The sequence below is a fragment of the Sinohyriopsis cumingii genome, chromosome 5 (assembly GCF_028554795.1).
Source record: "Sinohyriopsis cumingii isolate HCF-2022 chromosome 5, ASM2855479v2, whole genome shotgun sequence".
NCBI classification, from domain to species: domain Eukaryota; kingdom Metazoa; phylum Mollusca; class Bivalvia; order Unionida; family Unionidae; genus Sinohyriopsis; species Sinohyriopsis cumingii.
The window spans coordinates 42,894,116-42,914,251 of NC_142965.1; the positions used below are offsets into that span (position 1 = coordinate 42,894,116).

General features: G+C 33.9%; 1 protein-coding gene across 4 annotated transcripts in view; it reads right to left on the minus strand.

Moving 5' to 3' along the window:
* Nucleotides 1-20,136, minus strand: part of LOC149799036 (inositol 1,4,5-triphosphate receptor associated 1-like) — a 257,140-nt gene that overhangs the window by 39,494 nt on the left and 197,510 nt on the right. Inside the window, exons 11-13 of one of the 4 annotated variants that reach the window (XM_089957993.1) lie at nt 15,254-15,343; nt 9,827-9,895; nt 4,409-4,450 (exon numbers count right to left, since the gene is read on the minus strand). In XM_089957993.1, coding sequence (XP_089814119.1) covers nt 4,409-4,450; nt 9,827-9,895; nt 15,254-15,343 — 201 coding nt within the window. The remainder of the gene's footprint in view (nt 1-4,408; nt 4,451-9,826; nt 9,896-15,253; nt 15,344-20,136) is intronic. The other 3 variants (XM_089957996.1, XM_089957994.1, XM_089957997.1) reach the window with 3 other exon arrangements.

The following is a 20,136-nucleotide window of genomic DNA, read 5'->3' on the forward strand; positions in this document are numbered from 1 at the left end:
TGATTGCAGGTTCTAACCCTGGGCGAGTCATACCAAAGACTTACAATAATGGTACTATCAGCTGCCTCGCTAGGTGCTCAGCATTAAGAGGTTAGTGTTAGGACTGGTCAGCCTGGTGTCAGGATAATGTGACTGGGTGTGACATCATGCTACATGTTTGTGGCATGATGTCCCAGTGCTAGACATCACTTTAAACTGCCACACAACAGACACTGTAGCAATATGACTGAAAAACTGTTAAAGCTACAAAAAAAGTCCAAATCACTCACTCACTCTAATTTATCTTCACATACACTGCCACACTGAACATAATTATTGGGTTTTACAGACCAATACTAAATTTAAGATGTATTTCCAGCTGTCAAAAAGACATCAAAAGATCACCTGTGCATAAATCATAAAAAATGTTTGGTCATAGTGACCTACTTCTGGTATGGACGTTCTGAGTTTAGTATGCTATGGCTTTCATGCCCCAATTAAGTTAATATATGCTCAAAGCAAATCTCAGTACATGAATGGACCACTAAGAAAAATTGTGTAACAATGTAGATCATTCAGTAATCTACCATACTGTTAATGTTGTTTAGAATGCATGCACATTTATGGGCTGATACAAAGAAACTTTCCAAAACAATCCCCTCTGTACCACAGCTTTCTTTGCTGACTGGGCAAAGATTTTGGTACATCTAGTAACATATATACTCATGTGCAGGTTGAATATAACTGCAGATAACACACATCATGATCTGCCATCAGATCTGGTCCATGTTTATAACAAATTGCACAGACCCGGGTCTGCTGGCACATTTTATTTGGTGGCAGATCTCTATATGCAGTTTATAAGTGAGTAGATATGGTACATATTCAACTCCTATAACCTTGGTTATCACTAAAAAGCAGCTGACACGTTTTGTCCTACTAGTACTGGTTTAGTAAAGTTTAATAGTATTTTTAAATACAACAGTTGCTACTGCCACTGCACAAAGTGAGAACTGAGCTTTGCAGGTGTGCAAGGTTAATTTTCTTATCTACTTTTTTCTTTCACTTAAATCAGTATAATAGGTTCTCCAGTTTAACTCAGCACATTATTTGCTTACCAATAACTTCAAAATTAAAACCCCGTAAAGTTTTCTACTTTTTTAAAAATAACTAGGCATTACAGATGAGAAGATAGATTTTAAAAAAGCCATAAGGTATGTAAAAAAAATCTCAAACCAAGGATAGCCTGCATAAAATGAAGCTATTACTAAATTAAAAAAGCTACAACTCGCAGAGTAACCATATTAAAGGTAAGATTTTGAAAGAGTTTCTCAAATATCTAGAAAATATGTCCAATGCTGATTTGTCTTCATTTTTTATTAAAATAAAAATTAATACATAAAAAAGAAAGAAAAAACACCTATAGACAATTTGAGGTGCATGGCAACTTGAAATTATTACAAATGGCTTAATAGGCAACTCCATGATGAAACATCTAGTTCTATGACAAGACTTCCAAAAATGTCATCTTGCCACATCTTCATCCAATGTTATGCTTTGCCAAACGATAAACTCTTTGAATGGCATGTTGCTGACTGGACAATAAAAACTTTATCTTGCCAACAAAGGAAAGTAGCTGACAGCTTTTCTTCATGCAAAAGAAAAACTTACTTTTGTTACAATTCTATTGTCAAAAACTAAGTAACAGAAAAAAGCAAAATCAAGTTTTGCAAAACTTAACAAATAATTTAATTCTCCAAGTTATAAAATGAAAATGTAGGGGGAACTTAAAGTATTATGAATTAAATCCAAAAAGTTATACTCAAATATAAAAGAATTGAGTGTTTTGAATGAATTTCAGGTCCTCAAATGTGCTGATGTGCCAACAGTCTTGAAGTATAACAATGGCAATGTCCAGAATAACTTTGAATAAATTTACAATAATCCCAGAATAATACTTTAGTCCAGAGTCAATGAGCACCTTGTAATTCCAATGAATAATCCAAACAAAAGTTTCCTCTCAAATTATATCCAAACACAACATTAAACACATCTGCAAAATGATAATAAGAAAACAGAACATAAGAAATAAAACTGAGTTAACTGTCCAGCTCTACATCCTTATATACCACCATATGGCCCAACATGGCAATATTTTCCAACTCGATGTGTGACATGTCACAATACCCATATTGCAATAGAACTCACCTGAGCTACTCAGCCAATGGGAAATCACCCCAAACTTGTAAACAGGTTGATTATTACGATTTGGTTTTATAAATTGTCAACATCTATTAATAACTTCTATGCAATCTAGGTACTGGCACGCACCAAAGTAAAAGACACAATACAGATATACATAACGCTTTTTACATGAGATTTATCAAGTTATAAAAAAGGTTAGCCTCTGCCTGAGAACCTATGACTGAGAAGGTATATTAAGAAATATGATATAATTATTTTAGTTACTTATTGCCTGTCATATTCATTTTCAAATGCTTCCACTGTGTTTTGTTTACAATTTTTGTTCTTTGCCCCTTGTTTTGAAAATAAAACATTCTCATCTTGTTAGACATTATTTTGTTCAACGAAAATTATTGCCATTATGACTTTTGCAGTGATATGAAATACTGAATGAAATGGAAGGATGATCAGCAGCAAGATATTTTGGAATGACATTTCTTCAAAATTGGATACTAATCATAACAGTTGTTATCATCTACAATGTGGTCCAAGATTTTGACATAACTTCTTAATTTTAGTCAATTAACATATCATTCAACAAGATGTCACATCAGTGAATTTGTTGATGTCACACTGACGAGTCTGTCATTCTGATAGATGTCATACTGGTAAGGTATCTATTTGGTGAGTTGTCATAATGATAATGAGGAGTCAGAATTTAAAAAAAAAAGGAATGCTGACTCTAGGTAACTGTGTGTGTGATTTGGATTTCTAACATAGCTTTAACAATTTTTCAGTCAAATCACTATGATGTCTGCAGTTTGACAGTTTATAGTGATGTCTAGCACTGGGGCATCATGCTGCAGACATTTAGCATGATGTACCACCCAGTCACGTTATCCTGACACCAGGCCGACCAGTCCTAACACTAACCTCTTAATGCTGAGCGCCAAGCAAGGCAGCTGTTAGTACCATTTTTGTAAGTCTTTGGTATGACTCAGCCAGAGGATTGAACCCACGACCTCCTGCATCCGAGGCAGATGATCTAACCACTAGGCCACCGGAGCAGTTACTCTAGGTAACTGGATACTGCATTATCAGTAGTGACCTGTCTACCATCTATGCTTCTTTACAAAGACAATATTAAAGAAAATGATATATTTATGAGAATTAAATTATCTTTTGAATGATTTCATTACCTTTTCATGAAATTTTCCAAACCCCGTGATGTGAAATTCTGAAATCATTACAAAGTCAATAGGTTGTCTTGAATTAATTCCTATATATAGTATACCTTTGAATGGTGCATGCTAATAATGCAAATGACTGAAAATGGAATAAACATGCATGTTCTGGATGATTTACTTTAACATAGCACACAAGCTCTATATTTCTCTTCAACTTGGTCACTATTAAAAACGGAGTATGCTGATATAGGCAGTGTGGCCCACTGGTAGATACTGCATGAAGACTGATAATCACAAAATTGGTTGGGGTCACTCTACAGACATTGTTTTGTCCAAAACAAGACAATTTTCATGTGCTCTGGTTGACCCAGCTTTAAATGGGCACAAAAGCTGTATTCGTCCAGTGAAAATCTGGGGTGTGGGGAAGGGTGTGGGGGTGGGGGTGGAGGATGGCTTGTCATCAAGCATGAGCTTGCTACTGTATTTGATAAATATGGGATCCAGTGAAAGCCTATTTGTAAGTTAACTGTTATGGACTGGTGTCCTTTAAATGGGAATGTCATGCAGTCTCAGTTTTTAGCAACAAATAAGCTGGGATAATCTCTGCCCCTATGATCTACTAAGCTTTGGTCACCTGACTATGATTATCTTTCCAAACTTTTCATTAAAAATGATTTTCATCAGCAAAATTATGAGCTTATTAATGAATCAGAATTTTTCTGAATAAACATAATCAATAGGGCCTTTTCTAAGGTCAGCAATTGTTATATTTAAATCAGTCAGATAATTTTCTGAAAGACATAGGAAAGACTGTACTGTTGTCAAACAACCAAAGCTTTAGATGGCTTAAGATCATTTTAAGCATTAAGTGATGATAGTGATTTACAGGTTTAAGTATCTAAAAAAAAACATTCATTAGCACAAAAAAAGTGACAACACTCAAACATTAAGAATGTCATTAATACCAGAGTGTTAATTCACATTTTCATTGAGTTAGTGCCAAAAAGCTTTTTCTAAAAAAAATATGAATACAAGGTGGGGAGGGTTCAATAGCTTACTTTTACAGAGGATGTACGTTGTGATGAGAGAGTCAAATTTCCCTGTGATAAAACAAAAATAGAAACAACAGATAAAAAGTAAATAATCCTTAGTAATATTAACCATTGTTTAAACTTTCCTCACTGCTATTGCTGAGAATTTGATTTTTGCATGGTCCTGACCTCTGCCTAGTTTAATTCACAACCATAAGTAAATTTTATTATACCCTGCAATTTTTCATACACCGTCAATCTCTGTAAATCATACTTTGTTTGGGTTATTAAATATTTAGCTTAGAGAAAAATATTCTTATTTAAATTATTCAAATTGTTGGTACCCAAGATAATTATAATTCATTTTTTACCTAAAATATTTGTATAATGAAAAAAAATCATTATTAAAATGTGTATGAACAATTACAATTGAACACACTCTGTTAAGAAGTATTTTTAAAGGGTTTTAAATATTCTTTTACTGAAGGTGATCACATTTTGATGGTGGATCGGTCATCTGTATAATTGGAAAGCCCTTTGTGCCAGGATGCTCTGTGCCAAATTTCATTGAAACTGGTCCAATGGTTTCTGAGAAGTTTAAAATAGCAATTGTTGAGGGATGGATGATGTACAGGGTAATCTGGTCATATTCCGACCACTGAGGTAATTGACATGAGATCAACAGCTTCATTACTGAGGCCGACTACTGTGTACCTAACTATGATAAAGGAAGCAGTCAATCGGGCTACTTGCAACAAGTTTCATTATTCAAAAAGAATATAATCTGAGTTCTTCTTACTGAAATGTGATTTTATTATGACTATATATGGGGAATAAATTCGATTGTGTGACTTATTCCGACCTCTGATATGTGTAATTCTGATCACCATATACGGACTGTGCATATAAAAGTTTCATCTATAAAATGCAAAGATTTTGTTTATCTTGACAGATTTAAAAGCTTTGAATTGCTTTTTATTTTATTTTCAGATAGAGAGATAGCAGATAGAGAGCGATATTGTTGTATAGATAATTGTGGATGTTGTTATAGAGATAATTGTGGAGAGAATTAACATTTTATTTTTATTTAAATTTATACCTTTAATTTTTAATTTATTTGTTTTTAATTACATATTTATTAGTGTTTTTTTCTTCTTCAAAGTTCAATACAAACTAATCATAATTCTACATTTTCTGTAAGCTTATGTTCTTGGTTAAAACTGCCCTTTTATGAAAAAGAACATGGGTAAATCTGACCACTATACAGTACATTGCATACTATTATTATTTGTCATAGAACGGATGCAACTTTTACTTTTTTTAAACAAGACATAGCATTATTTAAAGCTATGATCACATAATTATTATGTTATTGAAAGCTATACAAATCTTGGATGATTGATACCTGACTAGGGTCCTGAATAATTTTTTTTATGAATGCTGCTTCTGAACTGGCGCGAAAGAGAGAATACTGAGGCAATTATGTCATTTTGTCATGTGACGCCCTTGTCACCTGGAAACATTTTTAGTAATTTGCATATGCATGTGCACAATCAAAAACAATGAACACAGCAAGTAATTTGCATATCTTTGTTGTAAACAGCAGGACGTATATCCACGGTCGGAATTAGCCTACTGGTTGGAATATGACCATTTACCCTATTGGATGCAGGACCATACCATAAGCTTGCTGTGACACACAGCCAGGTAAGCTAAAATCTGAAAAAGAAAAAATCCCTTGAAACTCAGTGTTGTACTATACTGGTCAAATGCAACTGTTCCTTTGAAGACACAAAATTAATCAATCGTGGGATAATACTAACCAAATTCTTAAAGGGCACATTATCATGTGATGTAGTAAATACCAGTGGCATTAAAATATCAAAATTGTTTTCCAGCCATACTGTTAAAAAATCTGTATAATGTATGTATAAGAGTGATGGAAAACGTAAAGCCAACCCCAGTTTTAATTTACATGCAATTTGTGAATACATGTACCCAAAACCCCTCTTAAAGGGCCACCTTTGGTCCTGACTAAATCTGTAACGCAGAGGTTCAGATTATAAGTATCCTAAGTTAGGTCTTAAAAATGTGGCTCTTATAATAGATTTGACTGTATTTATATGGTTATAAATTTTCCTGGTTTGGAAAAAAAAATCTTTCTCTGCATTTAAATTCAAGGAATCAAAAAGGATTCCTACTGTTTCCACAAAACTGGGTATTAAAATGTGTGGATTGTAGCACAAATGAAATCCATTAATACAGAGGTGGACAAACTTTCCAGTGCAAGTGCCGCATACACAAATTTACACCTTGTTCTGGGCCGCATAGTTCATTAAGTAAAATAATTAATATTTGAAATAGCAAAAACAAAAGTTTTTTTTAAATAACATCTAATTAATTTTCAGTTGTTAATATGTTGTTAATATTTCAAAACTTAAACTTCAAAAGAAGCACATTTATTTGATAAACAGAGTAACATAAACAGAGTCAGTGCAAATGATGACTTGTTCCTAGGCCGCATGAAAATCCTTGGCAGGCTGCATGAAAGCCCTTGGCGGGCCGTAGTTTGCCCACCCCTGCATTAATATGTCATAGACAAGAAAAATTACTTTATTCAGAGTATACTGTATAACAGCCTTGCTTATAAAGCAGATAAGTACTTGTCATGACCCAAACCTTTTTATGATCAAGCCAAAAAGAAAATATGTATATTTCTCACTGGCTGACCATCCCAGTTTTTTGTTGCCAAACCTAGCACTCTTTTCAACCAGGGGAAAAAAAATCCAAAAATTGATTAGTGCATCTAACTGAGCAGGTCTAGCACAGTACTTGAGGTGCTTAATAGACTATATATACAAATCATTATAAGATAAATAATGTAAAATAAAAAAGAAGCTACCAACCTACCCTAATTTTAAATCCAGTGAATTCTAGAAATGTTACATGGGCAAAATTCATGCAGAGTATTCAGTTTTCCTTGTTTTTGACATTTTGAGACAACTTTAATTTCAGTGCATGTTCAAACAGAATATTTGATATTCCACAGTAAAACTAGCTTTCGGAAGAGAGTATTTTGCCTATACACCAATTTCAACTGGTAACATTTGATCAAAACCAAATTGTTCCAATTCTGAGAAATTCAATCTTGCTAGCCAATGTACATTAAACATCAAGAAGCTCTTCTGATATGGTAGTTGCCTTTTGTGGCTGAATTAACAAGGAATTTGGAATTGGAATTTCAGTAAATATTAGAAGAAGACGAATGAAGTAACATAAACTAAGAACTCTCTAACTGGGGATTTACTGGATTCCTAGCCACCATGAAAAAGACATATGCATGTACCTTCAGAGTCAGAAGTGCACTGGATACTGTTCCTAAAATAATATCTCTAAGTAAAGACACTGACCAAAATGCTCAAGGTAAAAAGAAGTAACTAAAGCACGAAATGTAAGTCATGATGACCTACTTACAGCATTATAGTTTAGTTCTTCCTAAGCTGGATCCATACATTAAACTACAAGTGACAGTGCATTGACCTAAAGCAATACAACACTCAACAATAATGAAGAGAAAGACAGACAGATGTAGTTAAACATTACATGCCACATTTATTGCAAATGCAATGCTTATAAATGCAAAAATCATGTGTCCTCTGAAAGAAAATAAAAAGTTGGTTCCCGGGTAACAGGAAAGAGATTTTAAAACTCTGATAGAGCATATATATATATATATATATATATATAAAATTTTCATACATTTTTTATCCAATTTTTTAAAATAAAAATAATCAAAAAAGAGGAAATACTTATATACCAAAGTGAAATATAAGTGCAAAGTTTCTGCATTTGCATAAAACCAACAGCTTAAACAAAATTTTAACCTGATGACCACAGATATCAAAGCTTACAAATAAACCTTAACCTGAAATTTTCCCCCATCAAGCTGCCCTTCCCCGACCATAATATGTGATAGGGTACATGTGGATAATTTTAGTCAGACAGGGATTTTCAGTCCCATTTAACAAATCTATTTTATCCACAGACGATGTAACATGCACTAACGAAACAAGTATAACGAAACAAGTATAACAGAACTTGTCATACACTAATCAGTTTTATTAAAATCTGTTTCATTTTATAGGGCTTTTGAGTCAAAGTTCAACTTCATTGCAGTGTTGGTGCTGTGTGAGGCCCCTGATGATCTTGTATATTCTGCCAGCAGTATCATAGAACAAGCTCTCCTTTATTTTGTATAGGCAAGCTAAACAAACTATGAAAACTGACATTTATTTAGCTCATGTTCTTTGTTTTTAACAGCACCTTGAGCATACTGTTGGCTGTATCATGTTGGGAAGAAGTGAGCTAAATACATCTCCAAAGGGCACATGAAGGTAGTCAACTTGGGCTGGCCTGGGTGGAAATGGAATTCCTGATTCCTGATTCTTGGATTATAAGTCTAGACCCACCAATTCTAAAAAGACCATCTTTTCCACAAGTTAGGCTACTTTTCAGTAAGCGTAGTACTGCTTTTGCTTACTTGGAAAGCATGTTTCAGAAGTGTGGTCTGATGCAGGGATTTTACATCCACAATGTTCAGTATTTGTTGGGGACCTGAGTGGCCGAGTGGTCTAAAGTGCTTATGATTATGGATCATTGCCATCTCACCTCTGTCTGCGTGGGTTAGAGTCTCAGGTTCGGCCAATGTGGGTATGTGAGAAAGCTTGCCAGTAGCTTCTAGTGGGTTGGTGCTTCTTTCCAGGGTTTTCCTGGGTTCTTCCTCCACCTTTTATACTGGCCTCCACGTATAGCCTATCTTGTGTTGAAAAATAGCGTTAAACCCTACAACAACAACATCAGTATTTAAGTTTGAGAGTTAACTCAAGCTTGAGAAGTTTCATAAAACCTGGCCAAGACAACCTGCTTTGTACATTACTGGACTTGTGGTCAATACCAACTGCTGCATTTGCAAGAGTACATAATGGAGGTCCTTCCGAAGTTCAGGATTTTCTACAAAAATCTACTTATTTCCTCCAGCTCACTGGTCATCTAGCACTTCAACCTATGATGTCTAAGTGTATTTGGTTTAACTTGCAAGAATTCTTTTTTACAATAAAAATTATATTACCAAAGTTTAAACTCAAGAAAATTATTTATCTTTTTAATCCTGCTGACACCAGCCTACATCAGCTGCCATGGTATGTCCATGGTCAAAACAGCCTACTCCCATTCTGCGACCCCCCCCCCCCCCCGCCTGTAGAGTGTCATTGATGTACTGATGATCCATGATACTCCGATCAACCAACTTAATAATTCAAAACTAAAACATGGTGTGATGGAAAGAGGGTCAGAAGACAGATAAAAGTAACACTGTATGTCCCTTTCACATTGATGGTGTGGCATAAACAGAGAGCATTGAAAACTTTCCCAAAACAGTTTTCTTACCTCATCTTCTTGACTGTCACTGTGTTGAAGTTCAAAGCAAGGTTTGTTCTCCAAATAATAGCAAGCGTCCTAGTGAAACATGCATCAAGATTGGTATGAAAAGGTCAGGAAAACAATCATGCATACAACATTAACACATATTATTAATGTGCTTTACATCTAGTTAGAAGAGGCAACAACATGAATAAAAACAATAGCAAAGCGTGCTTAACTATCTTTAATTTTAATCCCTATTATAGTGAACATGCATAATTCAGCAATTATTGTGATCAAATCTGTAAGCCAAATTGAGCAGTGAGTTAAATGAATACAGTTAATCTGTTCATAAAGGATATTCAAGGGATCACAAAACTGTGTCCTCTTTCAACAGGTGTCCTTTAATACTAGTGAAATGCTTAAAATTAAGTAAAGGGATCTTAAAATAGTGTCCTTTATATGGATATGTCTATCGAGAAGGGGTTTACTGTATAAATCCAATACAACATGGCTGCAATGGTCAGTAATTAAAAATACACAGGAGCTAGATTAGGTTATTCCATTCAGAATAATTGAATTCATTTTCTTGTTCAAGCATTTAAACAAAAGACCCATGCACTCAAATGTTTAGACAGAATATATGAATCACTTGCTGTCACCCACATTTTTGTAGCTTTGGACACAATATATTTCAGTAATTTTACACTAGAAAGGCATGGTTGAAAAATGCAGAATAATTAAGGTTATGCTTTCTTTAAAATGATGGAATAAAGCAGTACAAATAGAAAAATGTGGATCCAGCACCCCTGACATAAAAAGTGGCTAATGTAAAATTCTGGATAATGGATTGAGTCACATTTTAAAAGTACTGGCCCAATACATCCCCAGCTGATATGGTACATTTGAAGAAACTTGATTCATTACATAATGACAAAATTCCAAGTCAAACTGGAGCCCAAGCACAGCAAACTCTAAATTTTTAAAAAAGAAAATAAATCATAATCTGCTCTGAAGATATTCTTGCTAGTCGACTACATAACAATGTGATCTCAATTGATGAAGTCTTCCAAATGGAAATGAAATTCATAATGCATGGGCAAAGTTTCAAGTAAAACAGGAAATATTTATGCAAGCAGTGACAGAAAATAGTAACAAGAGGGCCATGTGGAAATAAGATCAATCAGACATCTGTCAAGCGAAATGCAAGAATATTGCCCAAGAAATCTGGGTCAGGAGAATGCTTTCTTCTGAAATTTCTTTTCAGATGCTCTTGACTGCATGTTATGAAAACAATTGTTTCAGGGTTCCACTATCTTTTGTATGTTTATCTATCTATATGTGATGGCATATCAATATGATTTGTCCTGTACTAAAAGGACTCTACACCAGGAATTAATTTTCAGTCCAAGTTGGTCAAACTCTGTCCAGCAATTTGTTAAGATGCAAAAAAGAGTGATGATAACAAAAGAAACTGTTTTTCACCAGAAAACCAGGTTGATAGAGGAGAGAAACAGACTAATAATCACCACTGAACCATTAATAGCCTTTTTCTGCAGACAAGGTATGAAGCTCACTTGTTCTCACTGACATTAAGGATAGCAGGAAAACAGTTTTAAGGGTAAGGTTCTCAAAAGAAGCTTCATCCAATGGACCATAAGCTAAAACTCACACTGTGGGTCTTGATATATCAGCCTCCTACCAATTCAATCAACTGATGCCTTTGAAAGTCATTGAGAAGAAATGAGATCTGTAATCTGCATCACAGCAGGACATGGTAATGTTATACGGAACATAGCAAGGACATAAATAGATCTTCACTTTAGAATGGGTATTAAATTTTCACAGTGAGAAAATGCTTAGATATTTTGTCTGAAAGACGTTTTTTAAAACTAGGATAGAGAAGAGAATTTAAAATATCTTGTCTTTGTGACCCACTCCAGACCCGCCCCCAAGAGAGGCAAATTAGAATAATTTTTAGAATTGCATATAAATTAAACCAGGTTATCTAAATAAACATGCCTACCAAAATTCAATTTGCCTATCTCTAGTGGTCTTTGCTTCATTGTCTAAACCCCAAAAATTTAAAAACAAGAATACATGAAATGTGAATGGCACATTATACAGCTGTCCTAGGTTCATCAGTACTGAGATTATGCAGATATCAGAATGGCATGGTTCACTCAGGAGATTACATAACCATCCACATAGTTTGGTCAAGGAAATTACTCAAGAACAAAAGTTATTCTGCAAAAACTTGTTTTCCTTTAGCCACAAAGGACCTGACCTTTAAGTTATTGGCCCTAAAATCAATGGGCCTCTTCCACAATTTATGTACAGGCCCTCCATAAACTTTGGTCATGGTATGAGGTTTATAACTAATGTTACTATGCAAACACCATTTTTCTTCTTTCAGTCACAGTAACCTTAATCTTCGATCTGAAAGTCAATAGGCTTCCTTCTAACTCACTGTACAAGTCATCCACAAAGCTTTGGTGAAGGTACATGATCAAGAACTTAAATTTTTGTGCTGAATCCATTTTTTGTTCTTTTAGCCAGTGACCTTGACCTAGGCTCTTATGATCCCAGAATCAATTGGTTTCTTCGTTATACAAGTGCAGTCATCCACAAGTTTGGTCCAGGTTTGTTGTGGAGAACTAATATTATGTAGAAATCATTTTTGATCTTTCAGTCACAGTGACCCTGACCTTTGACCTTTTAACCATATAACTGACTGGGGTCTTCCTTATCCCACCTACAAGCCAACTAATGGTTCCAGTAATTGCAGATCGTGGAAAATTTGACTTATTGTGCAGAAATGAAATTGGTAATAGATGGATGGAGACATCTTAACACTATGCTCCACTTGACAGCTTATAAAACTTGAACAATAAGAAAAGACAAACTGTTCAAATGGCAAAAGTATGTTAGATAATGATGAAAATATGGCCTCATAAAGCAAAAGAATTACAGGCAAACACCAATTTCCAAACTGTTCAGTGAGCAATGTAAATATTCTGTCTACAACATTCAGTTATGAAAAAGAAAACTGCACACAAAGCAACTTTATATATATATATATATATATATATATATATATATATATATATATATATATATATATATATATATATATATATATATGATCAAGTTTAACTATAGCCATGTAACACTCTCTGTTAGAATATTGTTAATATAGTAAAGCACAACCAAAACTGTATTAAAATCAACTGCAAATCAGGTGGTATATTTAATTTCTTTGCTATTATTAGATTTGTGATTAATCAAAAGGAACATTTTAACCTATATTTATACTCCTACACCAAGTTGCTGTGAGGTTAACTGTACCTCCTTTCTGGATTTTTAAATGTATGAAAATCAGTACACAATTTCTGACTGAATTGAAAAATTGTCTGCTACAGTCTAACGTTGTTAATCCAAAAAAAAATCCAGCACCAACAATTTTCCAGATAAACCAGACTTCTGGATAAATGGGTTAAATTCCAAATGACCATAAAGTATTGTCCCACCTCATTACTAGTTAATAAAAACCATATCCTAACATGAATCCCGTTTGTTAGTCTATATGTCACAAAGAGAAACAGGTACAGCATACAGCACATCCCAACTACAAAGCCCTAAATTATAACATGGTTTCTGTTATAAGGGCATATAAAACAAGGGAAAAATAGGTGCAGCATGCAGCATACATCCACTACAAAGCCCTTCATTATGTTTCCTATTAACTGGGCCAATAGAACACATGGAGAAACAAGTACAGCATTTCTTCTCAATAGCCCTTTCTGGTAATTGCATTATCTGCACTTTCGTTTTAAATGCTTTGGTGTATGGAAGTTGTGCTAGAAACATTTCCAGTAGATATTGCCGCTGGTCGACACCGACAAATTGCAACACAGAATGAAGTGAAGGAAATAATATTACCAGCCATTGGCAAACTTTAATTAAATGCTCTAATTAATGTGCTATAAAGTAATTAACAGATAAATGTTAGGCACAATGATTATAATCATATATCAAAGGGTATGTGTGTAACCTATGCCGATAATTGCAACTGAAACTAAAAAAATGTGGACGATAATTTGGATATAATAAAATTGTGAAACACAATTCCTTGGCTAATCAACAACAACAATGCAAACATAATAATAATAATAATTAAAAAAAAAAACAATTTAAAGCTAAATTGAATGTTGAAAGTAGCATTTTATTTAATTAAGTCAGCTATGAACTTTCATTCATGATTATGTTCCATATTATGCATAAAGCTTAGAATATGCATTTGATGATGAAAAACTTCCTTAATTAAAATTATCATTTACAAATAAAATAAATAATTTTAATTGCATACTTTGTTTCCATTGTGTTAAAGCTATATACTATAAAAAAAAGTATGGCAATGAAATTTATTTTATGAGTGATCATTTCCATTTGCATACAGCAATTGCTTACTTTTTCAAATGCACAGGTTTCATACAATTAGTCAGTTCTGACAATTATGTTTTCTATTGTGCAATTCAAACAGATATGTATGGAAAAACAGGTAGAATCAGCATCAAGCCCCCCTACAAAGTCATACATGGTTTCTGTAATAAAGGCCTATAGAGCACATAAACAAACTGATACAGCATTGCCACCCCCACCCCCCGTCCTTCATTACTATATGGTTTCTGTTATAAGGGCCTGTGTAACACATGAAACCAATACAGCATTACCCCACTACAAAGCCCTTCACTATTTCATGGTTCCTGTTATAAGGGCCTCTACAACACATGGAGAAACAGGTACAGCATCCTCCAACCACAAAGCCATTAATTATTACATTGTTTTTGTAATAAGGGTCTACAGAACACATTAAGAAACTGATACATCATCCGCCCCACTACAAGGCCCTTCATTATTACATGCTTTCTGTTAAAAGGCAAGTAAGTCCATAGATCCATTATCACCAAGTGGAAACAAAATTATATGCATCATGTACTTCATTAAAAGGTGGTATACTCCTTCATTTGTACTAACGATACCTCAAGTGTAAACAATATAATTGCTTAGTATGTGGTAACATGCACAACCAAAAACTAGCATTGCACAGCAATGAGTCAAAGCGAGTAGTGTTAATATTGAAACGTTAAAAACAAGAAACTAAAACCTCTTTTTAAGTCCTAATTTCGTTAATTATGTGAATTAACAAGAATGGACTGTATAAACTGTAACCATCCTGATTTGCAGTTATGTCTCATTAGATTTGTGAATACAATTAATCTATAGAAAAACATCTACTGAAAATGATGTTAGTAGATAAAGTAGATAAAAGAGTCACTGAAAGATGACATTTTACAATCATGCAAAGCTAGCAGAGACCTGGAATAATGGACACAAAAAACAGTAACATCAAGTTTATTAAAAAATTGCTAGAAGTTGATAATTTAAACCCACCATTGAATACGAAGGTTGAAGAAGTGATGGGGAGCCAGTTCCACCAAGTACCCTAGGCAAAGCAACTTCACTCACTCTACGTCGAGCACCCTGAAATTACCATAAAATAAGCCGATTGTTTAATATTAATTTGCCTTATTATAAACAAATGCTCTCGAAGGTTTTTTGCACTCTTTAAGTGGTCAGTCAACTCAGACTAGTTCTAATTACAGAATTACAGCATCTATGAGAAAGATACCTTTGTTTTTGCTACTAACCTGGTTCTGTAGCTGTTCAAAATTCTTGTCACAAGAGGCAAAATCCATATGGATTAGAACCAAGAATACAAACACAAAATATACTTAAAAGTTATTTTTATTCTGCTCTCATTTTTAATTAACCTTCATGTGTAATGTTCACTGAATGATGGCAAACTGGAATTTTAAAATGAGCATGATCATGTACTTAGTGTTCTGTATTACATTACTCTCATATTCTTCTATTAAAGTGAGTAAAGTGGTGTTGATTTGTCCTTTTTCTGATCTGATATGTTTTGAAGTTTGAAAAGTTCCATCTGCTCTAACATTTTCTGTCGAATACCATCCATAACTAGCACTGTAACGAGTTTTGCTTAACTTGTGGTGCTATTTTCTTTAAGAGTTTAGTCTGGTCTGCTCACTAACTAGCTTATCAATATAATGAATCTGAAGCAAAGTTCAATTTGAAGAAACCTGTCTGTTTTCTTGGAAATGGGTCATATACAGTTGCTATAAAAAGCAAATAAGGAAAGTACTCTTATACTATTCTTCTGCAACAGTCAACTTTTTAAAATTTATATCAGTGGATTTAAAGAAATGATAACAGAAGGGGAATTTTTTTTATTGCTTTATTTTTATTAAACATAATTTGGTAAAGAAAGAGCATAATGGTTAGCATATGATTGTCTAGTACTTGACATATCAGTAATATCTGCCTGGGGATGAGACAAGCTTGACTGCTATTTTTTGTTGTTGGTATAGACCAATTAATGACCATGTTTGCTATGCAGATATGATGGAATCAAAATCTTAAATGTCTCTATATCTATTAATTAATTATGTATTGTGTAAATGCTGTAGTTTCCAAAGGAGAAAACACCTACACTGAAACAGCAGTTTGCCAATGTAAGTAAAATTCAAGTTGTCATAATTGCTGTGCATGATTACACCTTTTTTTAGCTCAATTTGTCTAAGAGTACTGGAGTCTTCATTCAAAAATCAGGGAAATACTGCTTCCTATGTTCAAAGTTCATGAGTCATGGTCCCAAGTATGGCCCATTTATCATGTGCTCTGATATTTTGTTGTAGACTGAACAGTTAGACAATCAGTCCTTGTGCCATTACAAACCATTCATAACATGGTATTTGGCATCAACATGAGGTACAAATATTATTTCCTGTATCATTTTTATATTTCAAAACTTCACATTAACATCAGAATGGGTTGGTTAGTTTTTAGCAAGGTGGACATCATGTTTAAACATTGTGGTATGAATCTCTTCATCTCTTCTGTGAAAGAAGAAACAGATTTCAATGAAAAATTTACAAGACTAACATTTGTAGAAATTGAGAATCAAAATAATAATAATAATAATAATAATAATAATAATAATAAAAGTAAAAAACTTTATGTAGCAAAGGTAACTCAATTAGTTACAGGAACTAATCTAGCTTGAGTCCTTCTACTATGTACAATATATACAGCACAATGTGATAACAATTAGGCTTAACACTAAAGAATTGAATTATTCTTAAAATGAAATTTTCAAGTTCATAACATGCAAAAGCATAAATGAGCATGTAAAAATAAATAAAATATCATACTATATGGAAAAATTCATCTGTCAAAAAGATATATTAGCAGAGAAAAACAGAAGATATTTATGTTACTTAGAGCTGTCTGACTGTCTTAAGATAATTCATTTTTAAAACATCAATTATGACAAGAAGAAATACTAGGAGCCTGTTTTATGTCACTGGGAAGGATGTTAGGTACCAGTGGACAGGTACATTGAAAGTTTTTTTAAAAACAATTCCTTCTTTGGCCTTGGTTTACTGTACGTTTTACTTCTAACACACCTTACATTTGGAATACCATCAGCATCTCTTTGGTGAAAGATATTGCTTAGGTAACACAAATGGTTTATCTGGACACTTTAAACATGTATAGCTTTTGGGGGGGAACGGGAGCTAATTTTAATGTTGTTTATTTTAATATCAGTAATACCATACCTGTTGCTATTGCACAGCTGGTACTTTTCTGAATGGAAATTACCCTCCCTGTATGACAAGAATTCATCCTCCCATTAGGGTGAACCAGAATATTCCATAACACTGGACTGCCTTTGGGACACCCAGTATGCTCAAGCATACTACCTTCATTCTTTTTTTAGGGGGCAACCTCATTTATTGGGGCATCAGTGTCAAGTGGGAGGAGGGAATCTTGTAACAGCAACAAGTAAGTATTACATTATTAAGATTAGTTTACTCCCCTAACCCACCCAACAAAATTTTAATATCAGTAATACCATACCTGTTGCTATTGCATAGCTACATTTTCTACTTTGGTGGGAGGCTGATGATGCCATAACTGGAGAATAAAAAACTTTATGAGAGCTCCTTACTCAAAATGAGTGAGGACACACAATGAGGACACAATAAAAGATCTGGTCAAGAGTTGGCCCCAGAACATTTTTTCACACTGTATTTTTTTTTAGAGTCACCAAAACCAAAAGGTTTGGGAAACTGGTCACTGGACAATGTGTGGTAAACCTAATTTACAGCTGTATCGAAAGACAAGTTCATTTCCTCCTCTGCTGCCTTTGTACAGGTGAAAGGAGGCAGGGACATGAAGAGAGAGTACCACAGTGGCCACTTCTGTATCAAAATCATGCACATCAACAGGACAGAAAGGACATCTTTGTCCTGTTCTCCCTACTGGGAGGCAGGACTATAGATTGTTCCTGTAAAAGAAAGCTGAAATGAAGATTTCCATACAAGAACTTCTATGTAAGTAAAAGTAACACAAAGTAAGCATACACATGTTTAGGTTTTTCATTTTTATAACAATCTCAGCAAGGAGACAACTAATGGGCATTTTCACTCACATTTAAATGCAAAAAAGGAGTCAACGCTAAGTTCAGTACAGAAAAATACTGGACAGTGAAGCCAACCAGGATTAAATAAAAGCTTGGAACTGTTAAATTAGCAAACAACCAGTCAATATGATTGCTAATAAAAATGGTACATATCTGAAGCTAATTTAGAAAAAGAGCCCAAGTTTGATAAATCAGCGTGTGATATGAAGAAAAAAATGATGTGCAACCAGCTTTACAAAGTATCAAAAAAGCCAAATTCACAATATAAGTAATGTGAATTACAACAATTCGTGATGAACAATAATATTAATCAAGGCAAATCTGTAGATTGCAATTATCCAAGGAAACGGAAAATTAACAAAATACTACCTCTAGGTAGAAAAATGCACAACTAAAATATCTTTTATCAAATCCCAACTGTCTTTGTGAAGGAGAAAATGATGGATAAAATATAAAGCCATACAAATATTTGTGGATTTTATAAATGCTAATAACTCTCAAGAGAGCATAAATTAACTGAAAAAACAAACCATCTTAGGGTATAACTGAACCTTTATGAAGAATATGTGCACATGTGATAGAGAAAATTCACTCATTAACCCATGAAGTGTCCATCAGATCTTCTTGGATGTAAACAATGCAGACATTACAGCCAAGTGACTGTGAAAAGAATGAAGGGAGTATGCATGATCAATGTATCTGCTGGGTGTCCCTGAGGAGATCTGGAGTGTTCTGGAATCTTCTGGTCCACCCGCAAGGTAGAACGAATTCTGGTCATACAGTTGGGGTATTTTCCACTTGGTAAAGTACTAACTATGCAACAGGAACATGTTTGGTATTACTAATACTAAAATAAACTTGGTTCTTTGTTTTATTTCTCATTTTAGATTGCCGAATTTGATACTTCTTTTCTACTACAATACAGTGATTGATGTATAATTGACTCAGCATGGCATTTTCAAAGGTAATCAGCACGGGCTAAATATTTGATGTGCCGAACATAATTATGATTCACTGTCTTGGTAAATTATAGCTTGGCCATTGAGATGCATTTCACAGCGTCATGATAGTCCAAACATGTCTCAATAGTGGACCCAATGTTACACAAATTATGTTGTGTTCAATTTTGAATCTGAATGAATATATTCAACATGGGCCAGAAACTCATCCACTATGAGAGACAAGCTAACCATCATTATTTATGCAGAAGCACATGGTAACAGAGCTGCCTGGAATGACTTCAAAGTAGGAGAATCTTCAGTTAATGAGTGGAAAAGAACGACAGACGATATGCAGCAAATTTAAAGAGTGATGACAAAAAAACAAATTTGAAGGATTTCATGCAACAGTCTGAACTCAACAAGGCAAATATAAAAATGATCCTTTTAAAAGCCAAAGATAAATCAGAAAGTTTTTCTTTCAATATTGCCCATTTTCCATTTTGTTCTTTTATGATACCTTAAAAAATGATTTGTCATGATTAGGTGTTGGCAGGGCAGACCAAAGAAATAGTAAAGCATAGGTTTATTGGAAACAGTTCAAACATTGTGTAACAAATCATGATCAGCACACTGGTAAATAGTCAACTATTCTTGCACTTTGAAAACAGGAAATTTATCGAGATTTTTTAAATTTTATATTATATGTTCATTAGATGACAGAACTAAACTTATTTTTAAACCTCATTTTTAGTCAAAAATCTGGGTACATGTTTTACATCAGTGCACATTTTACACTCCAAAATATGGTAATTACACAACTTTCACAA